The sequence below is a fragment of the Benincasa hispida genome, chromosome 9, assembly GCF_009727055.1.
Source record: "Benincasa hispida cultivar B227 chromosome 9, ASM972705v1, whole genome shotgun sequence".
Classification (NCBI taxonomy): domain Eukaryota; kingdom Viridiplantae; phylum Streptophyta; class Magnoliopsida; order Cucurbitales; family Cucurbitaceae; genus Benincasa; species Benincasa hispida.
The window spans coordinates 63,381,186-63,405,206 of NC_052357.1; the positions used below are offsets into that span (position 1 = coordinate 63,381,186).

Here is a 24,021-nt window from a genome sequence, read left to right on the forward strand (position 1 = left end):
CAGAGACCAAAATAAATATTTCTTAAAAGTTTAGAAATTAAAATAAATATTTTTAAAAATTCAAGAATCAAAATAAACAAAATTCAAAATTTAAAGACCAAAATAATATTCTTCAATAACAGCATAGTGAATTGATAGTAATTCAGTTAAGAAATTTTGTAAGCAAAGATATGAAAGATTGCACTTTCTGTCAATCTTTCAAAAAAACTTAGAGCGGTAATTAGAAACTTTGTACTCTTAGACTATAAAAAGCGATCAAGTTATAACTTTCAAAAAATAATATAATAGGAGCGAAAATGATTAAATTGGGACCCTTTTAACCACTATTTAATACATGCTATGTACGTGATATTTTCATTGTATCCATTGTCTCTTTATTAGACACGATAGTCGTAAAAATCTTATGAAATCAACTCAACTTTTTTTTTGTTGTCAAGGCAGTTGTATTTTATAGCACTACTAGAGTGTATAGCAATATTTTTAAAGCATTGTAAATATACCAAAATCCATTAGTGATAGACTCTATCGCTAATAGACTCATATCAATGATATGAATCATTGATAGATCCCTATTAGTAATATAGTCTATCACTAATAGAATTTGAAAACAAAATCTAAATTTTGCTGCAAATCCTTTTATATTGTATTATATCTACAAATACTTTGAATTTGATTACTATATTTGCAAATGTCTTTTTTATTATATGTAATTATAGAACACATCAAATTATTGTGTTATTTTTCACCCAATGATATTGTCAACTTTTGGATGTTAGTTGATTATTAAATTCAACAAAAAATCGCTCATATAATTATCATTTATCATTAGTTCAAGTGACTTAAAATTTGTACTCTTAACCTTAAGATCAGATTATCAAATCTCTCACTCGATGTATTATCAAAAAATTATATATACATACCATTTATCACTCGGTCCTTGCAACCTATGGGCCAGTCTTCATATAATACAATATTATGTTTTTGCAAGCAATTAAGTTGTGTTGATTCATTCAACTAATCTCGATCGATTCAATTGCATAAATTATAAACTTGAATTATTGCCATTTGGTTCGTTTTGGACCTTTTCTTTTTTTGAACTTGATTAGTTCAATTTATTTCAGTCAGTTTAGTGATCAATTTTGTCACACAATCAATTCAGTCTCTCAGATTTTTAACCTTAATAGTGCATATACTTCATCCCTTTTTATAATTTCATCTCCTTTCAATCCTTTTGTTCAAACACACAAGATTTTTGTTTACAAGGGATATTTTTAGGAGGACCGACAATTGAGACAATGATAGAAGAAAGAGAAACTGAAAATGACAACCTAACAAAGAAGCCACCTAAAGAGAAAAAAAAAAAAAAAGAAACACATGGCGCCGCCATATCTCATTCTGTAAATCAGATAAACGAAAGTTTGGAGCATTATATATAAATCACAGACATTGTTACATTATTTTAAATAGAAATTCATGTGCAATAATTACCAAAAGGTTAAACTATTAACTAAAAATAAATGCAAATCATTTGTCTGCACATTACAACCCTTATTGTTATGCGAACAAAAATGTATTTGGACAACTTGAACATAACTCGACTAGTTTTCTCTCTCTTTTTTTATGTCATTTTGTAGAGTGGAAGATTTAAACTTCTAACCTCGAGATTGATAGTACAATTTTATGTCAGTTTAACTATGTTGACGTTCATATAACTCAACCGGTTAAGACATTATAATATCGACCAAAATGTTAGATATTTTAATCTCATGGAATAAAAAGGCCAAAACAAATCTGGAAGCTTATGTATTTGCGATGTAGGAAAGAAGAGCATTAACTTGACAGATCAAATGCACATACAATTACAGACATGGAAAAACTACAATCAAATGAAGTTTTTGAAACAAAAAAGAAAAAACGCGTACCTCTTTTTCGATAATCAACTTTGTTAATGTTCTACAATACACGAACGAATTAGCTACCTGTCAAGCCGCAACACCAAAGCAAACTCTCTCCAAATTCATATGTCAGAACAAAATACAATTAAATGTGTTTTTTTTTTTTGTTTTAAAAAAAAAAAAAAAAAGAATAAAAGCTGGGATGGCCATGTGATAAAAACGCCTCAGCCTCTTGTAAGACTCATAAGATCTAATTCTCACCCTATTTTGCAATTACATGTAATCTATGGCAAGTTTTGTCGCTAGAACAACCATTACAAATCTGAACCTTTTTAGAGAACCAAGCAAATGGGAGCAACTGGTTTAATGCCAGTTATAAAACTCAGGCTGATGTTTGTTATTGTTCTCAATGTCTGTGAGAGTGCTTTCGACCGCCGAAATGGGGCTCTAACTTCTCCCTGGTCCTCTTCTGTAAAATCCTCAAGGCTAACGATATGGCCCCTATGGCGGCCATGGCATAAAAGACTTTATATGGAGCCAAAGCCAGGCTACAGATGTAGGTATAATTTCCAGCAATTAAATAGATGAAGTCCAGTCTAATTTCTGCCCGTGATAGGCCAAAGAAGGAAAATAAATAGGAATTGAACTCGGGTTTTGAATTGCAGACACCGTGGAGGATAACTCCAGTACAAAGGAAAGAATCCAACAACCATGGGAAGCTCTGATTTGTCCCTATTCTCTGCAATCCCAAAGAATAGGCAATATGAAAACCCACAAGATGTTTAAATGCAAGGTGAAAAATCAGAGTCGTTTTCTTTAGAGAGGAGAATGGAGGATAACTCCAAAAACTCAGGAACTTGACTATGCAATTAGAAAAACATGTAACAAACAATGTTGTTTTGTTATTTATCCAATTAAACAGAAAAGGAACCACAAATAAAAAGACTTTTTTTCCCCAAATGATGTCAAATAGAAACTATGTCATGCTAAAGATTTCAGACGAAAATAATATCTTAAGATTTCGACAATCATTTAGTTCATAATCATACCTGCAACCAAGCAACAAGTGAGGGTGCAAACATTACTGCTGCCACTAGATGCAAGATCAATAAGCCATGACAATGATGAAATATCTCCAATTGTGTTTCCCCAAAACTTTTTGAAGAGCCAGGACTGGTGGAAAGGTTATCTTCAATAGACTCCTTCAAGTTCAATTTATTGGGCAATGGAAATGCAGATTGTTGAGAACCATTTCCACCTTGTAATTTTTTGCTTCGTACATGGCTGCAAAAGGAAGCTGTCAAAAAAATGACGCAATAACACTTGGAGCGGCATAGGAGAAAATGAAAATCTGAACTCAGGCAAGTGCAAGAGAATAATAAAGTGTCTTTTCTAAGATTGTACGTATTGTGAAGGTGGACTTTTTTTTTTTTTCCCATCAGTTCTCAAAGATTTCATGCCATCACAGGAGTACAAGGACTCTATTCAAACTGGCTGCCAGAACTTTTGATCTCATCGACCAGACCCATTTTGTTTTCATTGTTTGCCACCCCATTATCACACTATTGAGCGTTTCCTTCTATCAAACCATCGGAAATGTACATGCCATAAATCTTTTATTCAACCACACGTTCTGATCTACTAATATGTGAGTTGTGTGTATCATACGAGATTGACAACCTTATCTTAGTCCCGGATGCCAGTTACTTTTTATTTTGTTGTAGAAACCCTTAATAGTCGTAGTTTTTTCAACCAATGATTTTTGGTGAAATCTTGATATTCATATTTCTCGATTCATTTCAAGTTTAATAACATTACATTTCTTAGAAGGCATTTTAAGGTTTCCCCCAAGAGAAGAAAATAATGATGGGAAGGGTCAACTTACATGTACATGGGTATTTCCGGTTTAATAAAATGGTGTCATTATTAAGGTTTCTCCACAAAAATTGTATGACATACAGCCACTTGGTGGTGCACAAATTATACCAAATTCTTTTGTAATTATAGCTTTTTAATTATTAACAATTGGAAGGCTCTCCTTCGTTAGTTCCTTGGGTAGGGGTCCCCACAACCCCTTGCCCTCAGGGTGTTTTTGTTGGCTTTTCTTATGATAACTTTTCTGTTTCTCGTCACACACACACACACAAAAAAAACAAAAACAAAAAACAAAAATGGGGGAAAAAGGCTCCCCCCACAAAAAGACAAAATAATGATGAAAAGGGCCAGCTTACAAGTACCTGGACAGGGCATTGTGACAACAGAAAGCATGGAAAACGAGTAGCAAAAACAATCCCATAGCCGGGTGAATAAAGCATGCCAAGGTAATAGCAGAAAGTGCAGTAGCCAGTAACGGATTGACTCCCAACACCCTTATAACCTATTACAAAATGAGTGAGATAATCTGATCAAATTGGAAATCAACAGCTCATAACCTTACACTATCGAAACAGAAGCAAGTTAAGTTAAATGGACAACAAGGGACAACAAATTCTATGCTTCTCAGAATTAGATTCTCCCCAAAGGTATAAATTTGGAAACAAGCTCCTTTTCAAGTATTAATATGATAAGTTATTAACATACATGATAGTCCAAGTCATGGACAACATAGTTTCTTATGGAAACAGAACTAGGATACACTTGGGAACCCTTGTTCGGATACTCAAGGTTCGTTGCACCAAACAGGCATAGTACTGCTGAATCAGAAAATCTGAAAGTCCACACGAAAATGATTGTTCAATTCATTTTTAGTTCACAACCAAACGAGTAAAGGTAAATGCACATTATAGTTATTGGACAACTCGAGCGAAGCACACAACACATCATGACTCGAAATAAAGATGACAAACATTTGAACAGGGTCTGGTTTGTCTGGCGAAGATCTAGTTCTAGCATACTATGAACGGTAAATGATTAACTGCATTTATTATCACAGATAAAATCACACCTTGGATGATTGAAAACGTGAAAATAGTTTGCCAAACCAACTAAACAGCACAAAGCAAACATTTCCTTCCCACACTTGCCACCTGCAACATGTCAGGCAGTCAATCAGGCACATAAGCATGCAGTAATAGGCATTCAGAAAGATGGCTAATATACTGGCCAGCGTGATGAATGAATCAATGACCTTAAACCCTTTGATTATTTAGTACCAATATGTTTACACCACTGACACTCCAATAGCCTACCCGTCCCCTTCCTAGTGTAGTTCGATTAAGAAGTTTCATCTATCAGAAAATGCTTAAGATATCATCTATTCAATTAGTATTCCAGTTGTGTGAATTGTACAACGGAATAAAAATCTGACCTTGTCTTGATGAAAACATGCACAACCGCCATCATGTAGAAAATCAGCTGGGATACCAAAATCACAATAATGACAGTAGCATTTGCAAATGAATAACAGACTACTGAGACTGTGATGAAGATAGCCAAAGGAGGTAACGGTTGAGAAGTTAAAAGCGATAGGAATAAAGATAGTAAAATAGGTATGATGACCAAATAAAAAAATGGGAATGGTATTCTCAAGTTGGACTCTACAGCTGTCAGCATTGAGGGTACGGGAAAATCATGATTCCATGCTTGCGCTTGCCGCATCAGTGCAAAGAAAACAACAACAATACAAAAACCAACTATCTGCAAGAAAACAATGCCTAACGTAAGATTTCTAAACCTACTTGGAATATGTTAGACAAATCTAATGCATGCATGTGAGAGAATGAGTAATGTAGGGATATTAAGAGTATTTTGGGCATTTCTTGTAAAAAGGGTATTTTGGATATTTCTTGTAAAATGACAGATTGTATTCTCTTTTTAAATTCAGTTTTAATTTTAGAATAGGTGTGAAAAAACCCTTCTCCTTTGGGTCTATTTAAAGGAGGTTAGGTTAGTTAGTTAATTAGGTGTGTACAAGCCCTTTCCCCTTTGGGCCTATTTAAAGGGAACTTATCACTCATTTTAATCAATGAATAAAAACTTCAGCTCTAAGATTCTTCCAAGATTTCTCCAAGACTCTTTAGTCTTTATCATTTGGTATTAGAGCGACCTCATGAAGGGGCCTCATGACGAGTAAAGGGCTCGGTAAATTCCCCACTCTTCTCCCTCTCTCTTCTAATGATGCGAAGCATCTTTTTCCACCTCTCCTCAAACCACCACCCGAAGATTAGGCAATCTAGAAACTACCATCAATGGCATCATGGATCATATGAGTGCTATGCAAAGTTCTATGGCAGGTTTGCAACAAGCAATTGAAAAACTGACTTTGGACGCAGGAAGAATGGTTGAAAATCAACCAAAAACTCATCAAGAAGCATTAGCCGGACTCCAAGCTGGTTGAAACAATCAAGATCAGCTGCAAGAAATTCAACAAAGGCCTGAAAACCTGCATCAATTACTTCAAAGAAACCAAGATTTGCCTAGGAGGGTCAAAAATTCGATTTTATCATCAAGCATACATCTGAAATCACTAACAAAGTTGTTGATGCCTTGAGTAGAAAGTCATCTCTCCTTACCATGCTTCAAAGTAAAATTATTCCCTTTGACCATCTACCAAATTGTTGTGAGAATGACTCTGATTTCCATGATATTTGGCATAAATGTTTCTCTAACTCTCCTCCTAAGGACTACCACCTTTTGGATGGTTTTTTATTTTGTGGTAATAGGTTATGCATCCCACAAGGATCTCTACGCAAGGCTATCATCATGGAAGCCCATTCGGGCAGTCTAGCAGCTCATTTAGGCCGTGACAAAACCGATGAAACCCTTGCCACACGATTTTTCTGGCCTCAACTCCGCAAAGATGTCAACAATTTAGTAAAAAGGTGCTTTACTTGCCAAATCTCCAAAGGTCACACTCAAAACACCGGTTTGTATACTCCTCTTCCAATCCCTACTAACATTTGGGAGGACTTATCGATGAATTTTATATTAGAGTTGCCAAGGACACAAAAGGGGTTTGACTTTATATTTGTTGTTGTGGATAGGTTTAGCAAAATGGTTCATTTCATACCTTGTAAGAAAACATATGATGCTTTGAACATTGCTAATCTTTTCTTTCGAGATGTTGTCAAGCTTCATGGAATTCCAAAGACAATTGTGTCTGATAAAGATGTCAAATTTATGAGGTTTTTTTGGGAAAAATTTGTGGAAACGTTTTGGTACTAACCTCGAATTTAGCTCTTCAAGCCACCCACAAACGGACGGTCAAACAGAAGTTACAAACCGAACATTGGGTGATATGCTTCAATGTCTAAGTGGAAATCAACCAAAACAATGGGACACTAACCTTGCACAAGCAGAGTTTACTTACAACATGCAGAATAGATCAACAGGGAAGTGTCCATTTGAGATTGTATACACTAGACCCCCTCATTTGACTTTTGATCTTACAACTTTTCATTCTAACGTAGATATTAGCGAAGAAGCTAAACAACTTGCTGAACGTATTCAAGAACTACACTCGGAAGTCCTTGACCACCTAGAGAAAGCAACCTCCACATACAAGCGGATAGTCATAAAAGACATGTTTCATTCAAGCCGGGAGACCTTGTAATGATATATCTTCGAAAGGACCACTTGCCAAAAGGAGCATACAACAAACTTAATGACGAAAAGCTCGGACTATTTACTATCCTTGAGAAGTATAGTGATAATTCTTACAAGATCGACCTCCCATCTTCATTCAACATAAGCAATACTTTCGATGTTGCAGACATCTTCCCTTATCAAGCCTCGGATGAGCTCAAGCTTTCAACTTAAAACTCGAGGACGAGTTTAATTCTAAGGGGGCCGAGTTGATGTAGGGATATTGAGGGTATTTTGGACATTTCTTGTAAAATGACAGATTGTATTCTCTTTTTAAATTCAGTTTTAATTTTAGAATAGGCGTAACAAAACCCTTCTCCTTTGAGTCTATTTAAAGGAGGTTAAGTTAGTTAGTTAATTAGGTGTGTATAAGCCTTTTCCCTTTGAGCCTATTTAAAGGAAGCTTATAAACTCATTTTAATCAATGAATAAAAACTTCAGCTCCAAGATTCTTCCAAGATTTCCCCAAGACTCTTTAGTCTTCACCAATGAGAGAACGAAAACAATTCAAAAATATATCATAAACTCAAAAGGGAGGAAGAATACTAGAAGAGAAGCATTTGAAAAGCATAACGGAAAATCAAGATTTGCACTCAGTGTTGTTTTAATTTAAGCTAGCTGACACAAGAGTGCCATTCGGCAGCTAACAATTAGCAAAGACGGTTTAACGATATCTTAGCTAATTTTTTGTTAATGAATGGACTCCATCTAAGAGAGGGAAACATGTTCAACGAATTGGAAGAACTTCTTTTTGTAACTATCAACTTAATTTCTCTTTATGACATCTGTTAATGGAGTTTTTTTCTTCGTTTTTTTTTCTTTTCTGTAACTATCAAAGCCTCATTCTTTTGGATTGGGACCCCTCTTTGTAATTGGGTGTGGGGGTTTGCTTGTTTTCTGGGCTTGTTTCCGTCCTTTGTATATCCTTTCATCTTTCTCAATGAAAGTTTGGTTTCTCATCCAAATATTTAAAAAAAAAAAAAAAAGATAAAATAAAACATGAAGCATAAAAATAAAATAAATATATGCAGGACTCTTCTTTCAACGGGGAATAATGTGAAACATTTAGTGGCTAAAGAAATAAGCAAGTACATATTTCGGATATTAATAAGCCTGTTACCTGTGAATTATATAAAAGCAAAAATCTGCTGGCAGCTGCACTGAGAGAGACAACAATGTTTGTTTTGTATGAACAGTGAGGATCTACCTGTAGAGATGAAAAGAGTTAACAAGATCAACATTTTTTTATTTTTATTACATAAGGACAAATAAAAGAAGAATTCTGGAAGAAACTTCATACCAACAATAGAACGGTTGTTTTCTCAGATCCTGCACTAGAACTCAAGAGTGCTGGTGAGGAATCAACAAGAATTGTCTCACTCTGAAGATTCAGGAAAATATGAAGACCAGATATATCATCCCAAGAGAGTGCTACAGGGGGAAAACAACGCAGTCTGCACAGCCCTGGATTACCAAAAAAGTGAATCAGGGTGGATGAATAATTACATGAAAATGTCATTTAAGCTCTGTCCCAACTCTCAACAATAGGGAGTTCCTTTCACAAGTCCATGATGAGTCGCGAAGTAACATAAAAGTGGTTGGTACTTAGTAGATTAACCATAAACATTTTATGCTCACTTTATAGCGAAATAAAACACCTAACAGACGTTTGCAGATGATAACACGAGAACTGCCAAAGTTTAAACCCTAAACATAGTCAGGAAATTTCTGCTCCATAATGTTCGCAAATGATATGAATATGAAGTGTATATCCATGAAATTTGAACTATTAACACAGCAAATTGAGGAATAATAAGAGATCTTTCAAATGAATGTCAGTTTCATCCCCTCCTTTTCTTTTCATATGATGTCCACTTTTACAATGAAGGGTGCTAAAAACACTTGGGAAACTGTTTTTTTTCTTTCAAATGAAATGTACAAGGCTAGAGCAGACAAAAGCCAAATGAGCAAGAAAACCTCCAACTGTCAATAATTATAGAAAGGTCATAGGATTCATCGTTACAAAAAAGACTTATGTAAAGCAATTCATGAGGAAGAACATGGTCTCCATATGAACTCCACTCCATCTCCTAAAAAGACGACTATAATTCTTTCAACCTCCGCGATGGCTTTCGAACAGGTTTTTGGTCTAATCCTTGGATAGACTCAACCCCTTTGTCCACACTCTATCCAAGTTTGTTTAGAATTATCCTATTGCCAAGGGCTCAATAGCTTCTCATTGAGATCATTCTCTGAACTCTTGGTCCATCATTTTTTGCCGTTTGCTTAAAGAGGAGGAAGTAATTCATTTTCAGGCCTTGCTACTTGTCCTCTCAGAAAGATCAGTCTCAGCTAGCCCAAATCTAAGATCATGGTCTTTGGAAGCATCAGGTTTCTTCACAATTAAATCTCTCATTGCACATCTCTCCCCTTCGTCCCCAATGGATAAAAGCCTTTTCAAGGCTTTATGGAAGACTAAGAGCCCGAGGAGAGTCAACATCCAAATCTGGATAATGCTCTTTGGTCTCCTAAACTGCTCCTCGGTCATGCAAAGAAAACTCCACTCGGCCTGTTTATCGCCTTCTTTTTGCCCTTTATGCAAAAAGGCAGGAGAGGACTTGCAACACCTCTTCTTCAATTGCCCATACCTAGAAAGCTGTTGGTGGAACTTTATCCACATCTTTAACTTCGTCGGGGTGTTTAGAGATAATTTTAGAGGCAACATACTCCAACTCCTATTAGGCCCCTTTCTCAAAAAGAGGCCAAGATTATTATGGATCAATATGGTTAAGGCTATTCTAGTAGATCTATGGTTTGAAAGAAATCAAAGAATTTTTCACGATAAAGAAACTTGTTGGAGGGCTCGTTTTGACTCAGCTCAAAGAAATGCTTCAGCCTGGTGCTCCTTAAACAGTGACTTCGAGGACTTCTCTATACAAGATATAAATTTGAATTGGCAGGCTTTCATCTCCCCGACTCCTTAGGCTTGTTGTCTAGATTTATTTTCGGTTTATCGCTTTATCAATTTTCTTGTATTTCTTTGGCCTTTGTACCGTTGTATGGAAATGATGAGGGCACTAAGGGGGTGGTCACCTAGTTAAGATGCCTGGGTGCGCTTCCTGATCCTTTCTTTTAGTTTTGCTTTGTTTGTTTCATTCTGTTTCCTTTTTTTTTTTTTTTTGTTATTCATGCTCCTCGTATAACTCTCTTGTACCTTGAACATTAGTCTCTTTTTATTCTAATAAAGAGGCTCATTTCGTTTCAAAAAAAAAAATCTTTCAACCTCCACAAAAATGGATCTCATAAAATTTAGCAATGATTATGATTTATGGGATAGTTAATTTTACAATTCTAAATGACAACATGCAGAAATGATAATGAAAAATCTCAAGAAGGAGCAGTCAGCTGTTGGGGAGGTCGTAAAAAAGCAGCGGAATAGATGAAATGTATATATATGGAGCTGGATTGGGGTTGGGGGGATTAGAACCCATGAGAGGTACCTTAAACCAATTAATTTTTATCAGTTGAACTATTCTGATAGACAAAAAAACATACGTGTGTTAATTGATGCATAGGAAGTTTGAATGGCTTGTGACATCTGACAGGCATTATAGGATGTACGTAACATATGAGATGGGCAAACTTTGAAACTCTGAATTAAGCCTAGACAGACTACTAAAAATGCAAGACCAGACCATCAAGCAGAAGGAATAAGAAGGCTTCCCGGCTGCTGCCTCTTCAAACAGGAATCTCTTCGAAGCATGGAATTCACAGACAAATCAAATCTTGAGCCTACAAAATAGATTGCAATAACAAAAATTCTAAAAAAGAAATCAATTTTTATGTGCTCGGTTGCACAATGGAAGATTAAATAAATATTTGGATGTTTCTTTTTTCTTTTTTCTTTTTTCTTTTTTTTTTATTTATAGAAACAACTTCTATTGAGAAAAAAATGAAAGAATACACGGGCATACGAAAAACCAAGCCCACAAAAAGAGGCATCCTTCTACAAGAAGGGACTCTAGCTGTGCAAAATAATGTCTATAGAATAGTTACAAAAAGTCTTCGAAATCGAAGCCCACAAAGAAACATGATAGCAAACAAAAGACCAAACCTCACTAGGGTCCCTATCCCTCCCTCTAAAAGTCTTATTATTCTGCTCACCCCACAAACTCCATAAGATCACTCACACCTGAGCAAGCCATAAAAAGCGACCGTTCACCCCACGAGGCGGATTGAGGAGGAACTCCTCGATCATACTGCTAGTATTCCTATGATGAGCATATGAAATGTATTTGTATTCTAGGAATCCGAGACAGGCCAATATATGTCCCCTCTCTTCTCGTGTTGCTCTTTACTTTCATTCATGGATCAAATTGTCGTCTCCGAGATTATTTGGAAGCTCAAATTTCCTGAGATGTACAAAAGAGGGGCGAAGGGAATTTCTCACTGAAGCATTGAAAACTTTTACACTTCTGGGCTGAATGTTACATGACTTGGGTAGGAGGATCTGGAAGAGGAAACAGAAGCCTCACAAATCTAAATGCTAAAAACTTGTAATCTACCTCCATTATCAGAGGTATCTCCCTTTGATTCTCCCTATACTCTTTTGTCCAATTGGAGAAGACTTTTGTAACTCCCATACATCAATGAAGTCTTCATCCTATAATTATCCCGATAGAATATTCATCAAAGTCCTCACCCACAAGGAAAAGGAGGAATAAAACCAATTTATATATATATATATTCTTCGAGTTCAACAACAATTTATGTATTGCAAGTTACATTTGAGAAGACACCTCACTGATAACGAAATGAGCTCAGCTATCCACAATTCTTATTCTCCTTCCAATCCCTCGAAGGAGGACTATGGGAAATGGCCTATGAACTCCCTAGGGAATATATACAACTTTGATAAAGCAAGCTTTCTTCCACTGGTCTCCTCCTCCTTAAGAATCTATACTAACCTTATGGAAAGGCCCCATACCTAAAGAGGTCAAATTCTTCCTCTGGGAATTCGGTCACGGTTGCATTAACACAGTGGATGTATTGATCAAAATAGCTCCATGGATCGTCTCTGCTCCTAGATGGTGTGCCCCAGCTAGACTACCATGCACCTTTCCATCACGTGTGATTTTGCTCGTGCTTTTTGGTCAAAGTCTTTGGAGGCTTTCAACTATCACATGGTCTTTTCAAATGACTCTCTTATCCTTCTTTATTTGCTCCTCAATGGTCATCCTTTTAAGAGGGAAAAAGAGGTCAGGTAGACTTTTTTCTTTAAAGCTTTCCTTTGAAACATTTGACTATAACGAAACTGACACATCTTCAAAGACAAAGCTAGGGATTTCTCATCTTTTTCTAACTCCTTACATATATAGCTTTATTTTGGTGTAAATTCACCTCATTCTTTTGTGATTACGAGTTTACGACCTTACTTCTCTTATTTCTCGATGGAATTGTCTTCTGTAGTCTTCATGGCATTCCTTGCCCTTTTGTAATTTCATTTTATCAATGAAATGCTCTCATCACTCTCATCTAAAAAACAACAACTGGCGGAGGGAGATTCGAATCATTGACCTTTTTGGTTGAGGGTATATGTAAATTACTAATTGAGCTAAGTGTAGGATGACAAAACATATAATTTATTGAAATAAGAAAATGATGGAAGAAATTTGTGATCTTTTCAGTATTTCGTTCTTTGATGGGTCTCTTTGTTGATTCTTTTTTATTCTGTTCTGATCTTTTTTCACTCTCTTACGAAGTTCGTATCTTCAAGCACTAGTTTCATTTCACTTATTTAATGAAAAATCTCGCCTCATGTTAAAAAAGGATAAGAAACAAATTTCATTGATGTATGAAATTTATAAAAGAAGGGCAAAAGTCTGAACCAAATGAGCTACAAAAGACTTCCCCCGTTGAACAAAAGAGGAGAGAATATGATTTATAAGAGCTATAGAAAGATGTACATGTCTGGAAAAAAATGGAAGGAAATGAAGAAATCCATGTCTAGAATATAAATTTATGTATTGCAAGTTACAGTATTCATAACATAGATACATAAAAAACATGACATAAGTCATAATGTATGCAAGAAAGCATTGAACTTACTATTGTTTTCGATATCACCGGCTTGATCATCTGAAAATCCAGAACTCTTAATTCCGCACCCAGTTGTTTCAAGTTGCAAGGTAACTGGAAGAAGTCCTAAGCTAATGGGGAATGATAAATTCAACACCAGAGAATGATCCTCCTTCACAAATATGTCCTACACCACAATTAATTTTAAAATAGTCTAGTCATCAAGTTGACACAGAGTGATTGGAGAACTTAAGGAAAGCATTTTCATGAGGTTTTTACATCATTATAGTACTTGGAAAGAAGCATCGACCAAGGTGAGATTTTCACCCTCCCTGCATCAGGATTAAAGAATTGCCCAACTGCCATGGAAACTGCAGGAGGAGGTCTGCCTGAAACAGTCTGACATCAAAATAGTTATAATACATGCACACTAATTTTTACACATTGCTCTTTAAAAATAAATAAATAAGCTAATTTCGCTCATTTACAAAAAGAAAAGTAAAATTCACACGCTATAAAATTATTCAAAGAAGAAATCAACATTTTTAGGTTGTAAGCATTCCAACCTAAATCTATAAGAATGGAAAAAGAAATCAGGCGAAAAAACCACTTCAGAAACTTATTGTAGTAGAGAGGGAAAATCTTAAAGACTATTCTTCTTTTATAAGACTGTCTGTTTTTTTATGGAAGTAGAAAGGATAAATCTAAATGACTGAGTGAAGATCAATACCGGTCGAGGTGCAACTGAAATTGTAAGAAATTTGAAGCCACGCATATCCTCAGGTCCCAACATCAGTACAGCAGAAGGAGGAGCTTGTTCAGTCTGACTCCCAGGTTCAATCTAACAAGCATAGCACAGATCAATACAAGAATAAAATCCTAGACCGTCATACGTCTAGCCCACAAAGATAAAGATGTCGAAGAGAGAGATCCACCGTATAAACAAAACTAGTACCTGTCTCGGTGCTGGTCCTGAAGGAATTTGCACCATCTTTGAGGTCACTTCAAGAACCCTTTTACTTACAGGTAAGCTAGCAGACTTTCCCTTTTCAGGCCAAAGATGAAGCCTCACCCCAGAACATGGTAATAGGTTTGTTACAAATATAAAGTGGCTTTTGCCGTTTGACCCCTACAGAGATCAAAAAGTTAGAACCTGTACCCAAGGAATAATGTAAAACCAAGAATAAATATCGTCAAACTAATGGGAGAGAAGATTGCAAATTAGTGTCAACTTAGATAAGATTTAGAAGGTGGGGAAGGCCTCAAACTTAATCCGTTTGAGCGATAGCAAAGTCAACAAAGTTAGTTAAACTACATCTAATGCTTCATCTTATAAGGGGTTTTCTTTGATTATAAGAAACAAATTTCATAGTTGTATGAAATATACTCTAATGCCTTGTAAGACTGACTTCACATCAGGAAATATATGATGTCATGCAAGAAATGAAATGATAACATGTTGAGTCAAAATTCTCAAGATTGCAGATGTAATTATTACTGAAGCTAACCAGTTTCTCCAAGTCCAACCACCGCCTGCGACCATCCATGGCTAAAACAGTGACAGTACTTGTCTGAATATATAGGTCCCTTTCCAGGCCATCATCACTCCAATGGACGCTTTTGGGACAAGCATCTGGAGATAGAACCACGGATCCTGAAATATATAAGTAGCTATCATTCTTCTAAATACAGAGGTTGTATTAGACAACTTTTTTTGTACATTGAAACTTCAAAGAAAAACTAATGAATTCAAGAAACATTGATCCTGATTCTATCTTCTAATTTGTACCACAGATCCGATGCAAGAGAACAAAAAATTCTTAATAGAAAAGACCAAGAAAAAACCTCTTGCATGCAAAAGTATAAGCTCAACTACTTAGATCCATGAATTCAGAAAGGAAAGTGAACTTGTTTCCTTTTTCCCAAACACTATTTTGATACATGCAATAGCTAATAATTCGATCCATGCATTGGAATAGAATGTTATAAGAAAAAACAAGCAGCAACATCAATGTGCAAACACAAAAACAGGCAACAAATTACCAGGTGCATCTTCCACGTTTTTAGCAGGAAAATGAGCAATTTGTTGAGAAGTGTGTGATTGGGTCCTCCAATTGAAACTCTGTGGTATTCCACTATGAAGCATTCTTGTCAATACAGTGAGCCTTTTTCGGGTGGCTGAAAATGGTTGGCCTGTACCAGAGTCTACCAAACTAAGAAGGGTGTGTGACACCTAGACAAGAAAGAAAATTTTCAGAACAATTTAAAGACAGCTTACATTCTTGCAAAGTTCCAAACTCGAATAGAAATTTCACTCACCTGTATAACTAATTGATTACACCACAAAATCGCCTGATGTTCCATTGATAACCACACATTTTTGACACCTGTACTGCTGATCATAAAGCCATGTGTAGAAGGAACAATCCCATCCAGGGATTCTAACTTTGACCTTACCTATAGACGAGGATAGATCAACGTGCATTGAATATAAAGAAAAAATAATAAATGAAACAGAAACATAATACTCTTAAAGCATAACTAGATAAAAAATTCCTACTTTACAGAATAGCATTGACAGACAAATCCTTATGACTACAAAAAGTTTAGAAAGCACACACAATTAGAGCTAGGGGTGATCAAAAGTGACTGGAAAACGAAGCCGACCAATCAAAACTGACCAAACAGACTCCAGTTGGTCGGTTTACCTGATTTTTCTGTCGGAGTAGGTTTTTTAAAATGAAAAATCGATTGGTTGGTCAATCGGCAAGCCCAAAAAGGATTCTTTGATCTTTTTTGGTCCAAATACCCTAAATAAGGTTGTGGCTTTCCTCTTATTTAGAAGAAAGATGTTTATTCTGTAGGATTGAATTTAAGCCCTCCAAATGAACCAAAGACCAACCAAGCTAAAATTTTAACTTTTCTTGGACTTTCAACAGATTTCAGCCATGCCCTCATTAACTTTTGGGAAAATACATCTTGCGTTTACCATTGTGTTTCCTGAAACGACCCAGGACTCAGAAACCATTAAAGTTTCTGTTGAACCAAATAAGATTCAAAATTGCAACTTAACAAAGTGACATATTATCCAAGGAATTTTCCAAAAAAGAATCTTTCTTCCATCCCAGTTCCAAAAATTGAAAACTTATCCACAAGACCCAGCTGAAACTTTCTTTTTTTCTTTTTTTTGGATAGGAAACGAGAAACCATTTCATTGATAATATGAAATAGATGTACAAGAGAAGATCGTAGCATTATAGATGTACAAAAGATGGATCAGGCAGGAAAAAATTACCCCACAGAAACTAGGAAGAGAGGAAAGAACGACCTCAAGGCCAAGGGGCTGAAAAAAAAAACCTTGCCTCAAAGAGGGATATATAATACACCCTAAATCTTAGTTGTTTTTTTTTTTTTTAAAGAATGATTTCATTGATTAATGAATTAGGCAATTACAAGAAGCATTTCCAATTGGAGATCAAATAAGATAAACTAAAATGATTAAAAGGGTGAATCCTTGAAAAGACAGCCGCTGCGCTTGCACCAAAGAGTCCAAAAGAAAGCATGAGTAAGAGCTAACCAAATCAATCTTTTAGTACCACCAAAAGGAATCCACACCATAAGAGATGCCAAAATATCAAAAATATGGTTAGAGCATTTTCTACCAGCCAAAAGCCTCCAAAACAATGTTCAAAAACAAGGAGCAAAAGGGCAATGCACAAAAAGGTGAGGTGCCGAATCCTCATTGCACCGACACATAATACACCAAAAGGGTGAGAGAGACATATAAGGCATCTGACGTTGCAAATGATCAGCTGTACTGTATTGACCGCACCAAGATTGAGCTCCCAGAGGAAAATTTTAATCTTCTTAGGATAAAAATCTTTCCAAATAACAGAGATTTTTGATAAAAGGCTCCTCCACCCCAACCAAATCATCGAAAAGGGATTTCACAGAAAAGGTCGAAGAGGAATTCAAAGTCCAAGACGAAGAATCAAACGTAGAATGCAACCTAACTAATGATAAAATATGGGACAAAGAAGCTCATTCAACCGTCTCCAAATCATTGAGATTATGGCGAAGGCACATGTTCCAAGCCTCATTATCAACCATCCAAGCATTAGCCACAGAAAAATCAGGTTGAAGCGTAAGAAAAAAATAAACGAGGACAAACATTGTAGAGAATACCACAATCCAGCCAAAGATCTTTCCAAAAGGAAGTAGAAGAACCATTACCAACACAAATCGTGTACGAGAGGCAATCAAATCAATGGTCTGTGAAATGAACCGCCAAGGGGATTTACAAGAACCACCCCAAACAACAGCAGGCCAAATACAAGAAGAGGAATAGTACTTAGCCACAATACAGTTATGCCATAAAGCATTAGGCTCATGAATAAAATGCCAAATCCATTTTGCAAGCAAAGTGGAATTTTCATAACGGAAATTGCCGACACCCAAACCACCCATCAATCTAGGATGCTACACAATCTCCCAATTAACATTAACAATATGCAAACCACCATCGCCACGAGATCCTTCCTTGAGAAAATCACAAACTAATTCTCCAAAGATGTGATGACAACCATAAGAGCACGAAAAAGGGAAAAATAATAAGTAGGGATACCAGATAACGTAGACAGGATAAGTGTATGTCTCCCCCCTTTAGAGATATATGCATATTTTCAATTGTGAAGTTTATGTTGAATCCGCTCAACAACCGGCTGTTAAAAGCGAGAAGAACAAGCGTTCCCGCCCAAAGGAAAACCAAGATAAGTAGAAGGCCAGTTACCCTGATTATAGCCAAAAGTGTTCAACATCCAAGCCAAATCAACATCACTAATATGAATCCCCAAGAGCTCACTCTTGGAAAAATTAATAGCCAAGACAGAGGCCTTCTCAAAAATTCGGACCACATCAAAAAGGTGCCTCAAAACAATACGATCAGCAGTAGAAAAAAGCAGAGTATCATCAACAAATTATAAGTGGTTCAAAAAGAAAGTAGAATCGCCTATAGAACAAGTAGCAAGTGCTATGATCCATAAGACGACTCAAACAATTGACAACTAGAATAAATATGAAAGGTGATCGCGGATCCCCCAACCCGATACCACGAGAAGGGATAATCTTGCCCTTGACCATTGATGATAATAGAAAAATTTGCACTCGATATACAAACCATGAATCCAAGACCTCCAGATGGGACCAAAACATTTAATTTGCAAAACAGCATCAAGGAAATTCCAATCCACAGTATCGAAACCCTTTTCAAGGTCCAATTTAAGAACCACGCCCTCTTTGTCATTTAGAAACCAATCATCTACCAACTCATTTGCCAAAAGAGAAGCATCCATTATTTGCCTATTAGCCACCAAAGCAAATTGATTGGCAACAATGGTGGATGGGAGAATAATCTTCAAACGATTAGATAAAACCTTGGCAATGATTTTATAAGCATTCAGCACATGGAATAAGACGGATAGGCCTATAATCATAAACCAATTTTGAATCACTTTTCTTCGGGATAAGACAAATGTCGATCTTATTCAACAAGGCATTAATCACACTAGAATCATAAATTAGTCAACATTGACATAATATCACCTTTAATGGCAGTCCAAAAAAATTTGAAGAACTCAACAGTATAACCATCGGGACCAAGAGACTTACTAACACTCAAAGAAGAGATGACTCTATAAACCTCATTCTCAGAAAAAGGTCGTTCAAGATCAAAAGCCTGTACAGCACTAATACGACTCCACTAAATATTAGTGAGAAGAAAACGTTGATCTTGCCATCTTTGGAAAATAACTTCGAGTAAAAATCAATGAATTCATGCTCAACGTCATTCGTTGCTACCAGACTATGACTATTTCAAGAGAGAATTTCCATAATGGAGCTCTTCTGTTTACGAGCAGCAACAGTACGGTGAAAAACGAGTGTTCTCATCCCCTTCATGAAGCCATTTAAGCTTACATCTCTGCCTCTAGGAAATATGTTCTTGAGTAGTCAAACCTTCAATCTGATCGCCAAAGGATCGGCAAGAAGAAACCTCATCCTCAGTAAGAGGATTGAAATCTTCCAGATTATCTAAATAGTCAAGCTGAGACACAAGTGAAGGAAGCCTCATAGCAAAACTATCCTGGTTTTGCCGCCATACGCGAAGAAAGAGCTTTAAACGTTTAGGTTTCATCATCAATCCATGACCAGGCCAACCAATAACAACGTTTCGGTTCCACCAAAGACCGAAAAGAAGGGACTTGTAGCCAAGAGTTCTCAAAACAAAACAAGCAAGGACCCCAAACAATATTACCTAAAGAGAGAACCAGAGAGTAATGATTAGATGTAATTCTGTCAAGACATTGCACAGTCATAGTTGCAAATTTGGCAAGGCAATTGCCCGTAGTAAAAAACCTGTCCAACAAAGACAAATAACATGAAGAACTAGAGCTTGACCAAGTAAAATTCCCACTACTCAAAGGTAAATCACACAAATGATAATTAGATATCCATTGGTTAAACATCCTCATACTTGAGGATATAGAATGATCGTGAGATTTATTCCAGGACCAACGAGTCACATTAAAATCCCCACCAATAATCCAGCTATCACCACCCATAGCGGACAAATCATCCAATTCTTGCCGATAATCTGATTGGTAAGCATTATATGAAGGCCCATATACCGATGTGAACCAAAGAGAGAAATCGAACGCCAAGGAGATGTAAACAGAAATAGAGAAGATTCTCGTAATAACCTCCTGGACGTTATAATCAGGAGCAGGCTAGAGGATTAAAATACCTCCTAAGGAATCAATGGCATCAAGCGTTGTCTAATCAATGAAGGAAGAACTCCAAATAGATTTGATCATAAACGAATCTACATCAGATAATTTGGTTCACTGGAGAATAACAATGCGAGGATTATTTTGTTGAATTGACTTCTTAACCAAGGCACGTTTTTTCAAGGAATTCAAGCCTCAAACATTCCAAGAAATGATTTTCCTGGATTAGCGTTTGTGCCCTCCATAATGGCCAAAGTGGATTTATCATAATGTATCGATGAGTGAAGAATTTGGAGCTCCCTTTGCATTTTATTCTATTTCCAGTAGTAGAATGGTGTTTTTTGGGTTTTGGTGGGGGTTGAGAGGGAGTTACCATAATGCAAAGGTCATGTTCAGTAAGGATAACAGCCATATCACTGAGAGTTAAAGATCTATGAGATGATTCTAGAGGAAAATTTTTGGGAGAAGGTGGGGCCATTAATGATAATGGGGAGGAAGGGTGTGGGCTAGCCAAGTCTTCGGGAAGAGGAGGAAGGATTGTTAAGGGCTTTTGGTGGGCTTCACCAAGATTATCCCAAAGATGATAGGTCCAAAGGGTAGGAATTAAAGTCATTTTGTGGTGAAAGTGGGCAAGGTCCAAAGGGTAGGAATCAAAGTCTCTTTGCAACTAAGATTTGGGGTGTTTGATTCCTATGGGTTAGGGAAGACAAGAGATTCTGACAGTTTGAATAGTTGAAACATAAACCACTTAAAATTTGATCTTTTGAGAGTAACACAACCAAAGGAATTTATTTTGGTGTTTATTGGTCTCAGATTTTCTTTCACCTAATAAACATATCGAGGCCACAAGCCTTCATCAAAGTCAAAAGTTAGATGATAGATTCTATGTACTTAAGCCAAATATGCATTTTTTTAATGAATTTTCAAACCAAATATGCATGAGAAAAATACTGTCCTCAAAATAGAACCTAAAAAGACCAAATTGTACTTTAATCGAGACAAACTTCCCACAATGCATTAATTGGCTGCAAATATACCTGGTAATCATGATAACCCCCGGAAATTGAAACTACCACAACATGTGAAAGCAGAGGATCAGATGCAAAGTACCCACTTCGAGATATTTGAACCTCATAGCCCTTCCTCCATTCCTGATTTACACGAGTGAAGTACCGACCCAAAGATGGTTGTAGAGCTAGAGGAGGTGATCTGAAAAATACGTGAAAACCAAATGAAGCAAAAAATTAACAAACCCAAAATGCTCTCAGCATCAGATGGCTCAAAATCAACAAACCAAAATGCTCTCAGCATCATGTAAGTGCAACTTACTGATGAGGGCTAGAAAGAGTAAGAATTGTTTCAACAGCTGATTTTCTAAGTCTTGGATGCACAACTGCAGCTCTAGCAACAAACCCACCCATCGAATGACCGACCAGTATCACACTTCTAGGTAAACTTGCAGAGTTAGCAGCACCTTCTTTTGCTCGGGCATCAAAAGATTCTTTATATTGATCTAAGATCTGCACACATAACAAGGTAGATTGGTAACCAAATGGAGAAGTTAACAAAAGACTCATTGCACAAATCTACAACGCGAAACCATTACATTAAAGAAAAAAAGAAATAGCCTGAACAAAAGGTACTAGTTGCATTATTCTTGCACGAAGGAATTGGCAGGAATGGGCTAATATCTGGATTAAAGTCAATCATTATGACAGCATAACAAAATCCAGCAAGCTAAATTTAAAAATCAATAAATATTCTTGCTTCCTCTTTCATAGGTTCCTATAGAGATGTTGATACATTCAAGACTATCTCGACCACTTACATTATTTTAAAAGTTTCATTGTCCCTTTTCCAACTAAATTTTCTGGAATGGATGGAGGGGCCCAGAAAAGAACAAATGAGTGCCATCAATGATGAACATGCAAATGAGCAATGAGTGAATGATGGAACAATATTCCTTCCTACCATATAACACATCCATGCACCCACCCCTCCCCTTTTACTTTGGTGGAAAAGAGGAAAAAAATCTTGAAAATGATGTAATCTGTTAGACAACTAGATTACAAAACTTGAAGAGTAAATACCCTGTGGATGGCGTGTACTACATATTCAGCATGTTCTTCAAGTATACCACCATCCATTGCAGAATGTTCCCCTTCAAGATCCACTGCAAACCAATCCAACCTTCGCGTGTAGTGGTTTGGCAACTGAAAGCCATCCAAATTAGTGCCTGTCTCGCCCTCCACCTTAGCTACGGAAGCCTCCTGATAAAAAGTTTGCTCGAGAGGGCCTCCTTGATAAGCCCTATCAGACTCAGCTGCCAAGGATCGCACCTGTATTCAAGAAAATTTCCAAAAGAAAATCATAACTACTATTTACAGATTATAAAAAACGAAATTTACAATTAATTTCTGACTTCCAGTCAAATAAATAAGGAATATAAAGTCCGAGAAATCTATATTATAAAAGAAGAAGAAGAAGCAGAAAATGAAGAAGAAGACCTTGCCTGCTTGTAGCTACCTCCATTTCCTGGAATGAAAAGGACTGGAACTCCATTAAGTTTCTTGAGATGTTCCTTGAAATCAATCTTTTTCCATCCTTCATGATACAAATACACCCCATATTTTTCTGACGATAAGCCCACCGGTGAAGAAATTGGAACATATGTTGGATACATGTACGTCATAATACAACCATTAGCAATTGGTTTTAGGATTCCATATGTAGCAGCAAGGCTTATCCATACGGTCACAGCTATAAGAACAGCAATTTTGATTTTGGCTCTAAGGTCTTGCATTGTTGGGTCAGACTACCCGGTCCTCGTTAAGCTCTCTCTACAAAGCTCCCATAAATATCGGTTTCAAATCCTACACACAACATAACAAATCCATAATCCAACACCAAATCCGCTCTTTCCCAAACACAAAGCTTCAATAAATTCTAATTTCAATTGATGATCAAGACACGCTACTTCTCTTCACGATAAAATGCAACAGGTATTCAATATATTTTCTTGTTGGTCGGCCATAGAGAAACCAAAACCACATGTTTAGATTTAGATCCACTTACAACAAAAAACATGAAGCATTAAGAGTGGTAGTACCAGAGTAAATGAACTCTCCATAGTTACTCAATCCCACAGTAAACCGCCACACATAAACATGCATAGAAACAGCAACACAGCAATTAAATAACGACATCTAAACAATCAAATCCATTCAACTTCCAACTATTCAAAACTAAACCACCAAAAATCCGAAAGAAGATATAGGATAGAAAACAACAAAAATACACCTACAAACAGCTCAATGAGGATTCAGATTATACAAAAACGGCAGAAGAAATAAAGATCGAGCTAATTTCAAATCCAAATCCATCGACGCACACATCAACGAGGATAATCAAGATGAAGCAAAATCATTAATGGAAGAATTAGGAAATGGATCTGGTGGAAACGCCATAATTACGAATCGTAAGAGCCAATTGAAGAAGCAAAGAGAGTTGAGAGAACGAAAGCTTACCCGATCCGTGGAGCGCAAAGGAAATGGCGGGAGCATGAGAGTGTGAACTAATCAGATCGGGATGGATATATTTCTGAATCGGACCTTTTTTATTTTTCTTTTTTTTCCCTCAATTATTCCCCCTGTTTTTAGAACCCAGAAAAATAAGTGTAAAGA

The 24,021-nt window shown here is 36.4% G+C and overlaps 1 protein-coding gene across 5 annotated transcripts; it reads right to left on the reverse strand.

The window, feature by feature from the left end:
- Positions 1–1,898: 1,898 nt before the first annotated feature.
- Positions 1,899–24,021, reverse strand: LOC120084702 (GPI inositol-deacylase). 5 transcript variants are annotated; one of them, XM_039040515.1, is made up of 19 exons: positions 23,866–24,021; positions 22,851–23,211; positions 22,429–22,677; positions 21,668–21,858; positions 21,376–21,547; positions 15,876–16,013; positions 15,600–15,789; positions 15,065–15,189; positions 14,512–14,685; positions 14,287–14,397; positions 13,836–13,955; positions 13,587–13,743; positions 8,779–8,942; positions 8,599–8,685; positions 5,203–5,531; positions 4,840–4,921; positions 4,133–4,272; positions 2,945–3,179; positions 1,899–2,634 (listed from the first exon to the last, which is right to left on the reverse strand). In XM_039040515.1, exons 2-19 carry the CDS (start codon positions 23,139–23,141, stop codon positions 2,302–2,304), a joined length of 3,288 nt encoding a protein of 1,095 aa, XP_038896443.1. In that variant the 5' UTR covers positions 23,142–23,211; positions 23,866–24,021; the 3' UTR covers positions 1,899–2,301. The 5 variants fall into 5 exon arrangements, with proteins under 5 accessions (XP_038896443.1, XP_038896442.1, XP_038896444.1 ...); XM_039040511.1 differs by having other exon boundaries at positions 2,302–2,634; positions 15,065–15,210; XM_039040513.1 differs by lacking the exon at positions 23,866–24,021 and adding an exon at positions 23,448–23,818 and having other exon boundaries at positions 2,302–2,634; positions 15,065–15,210.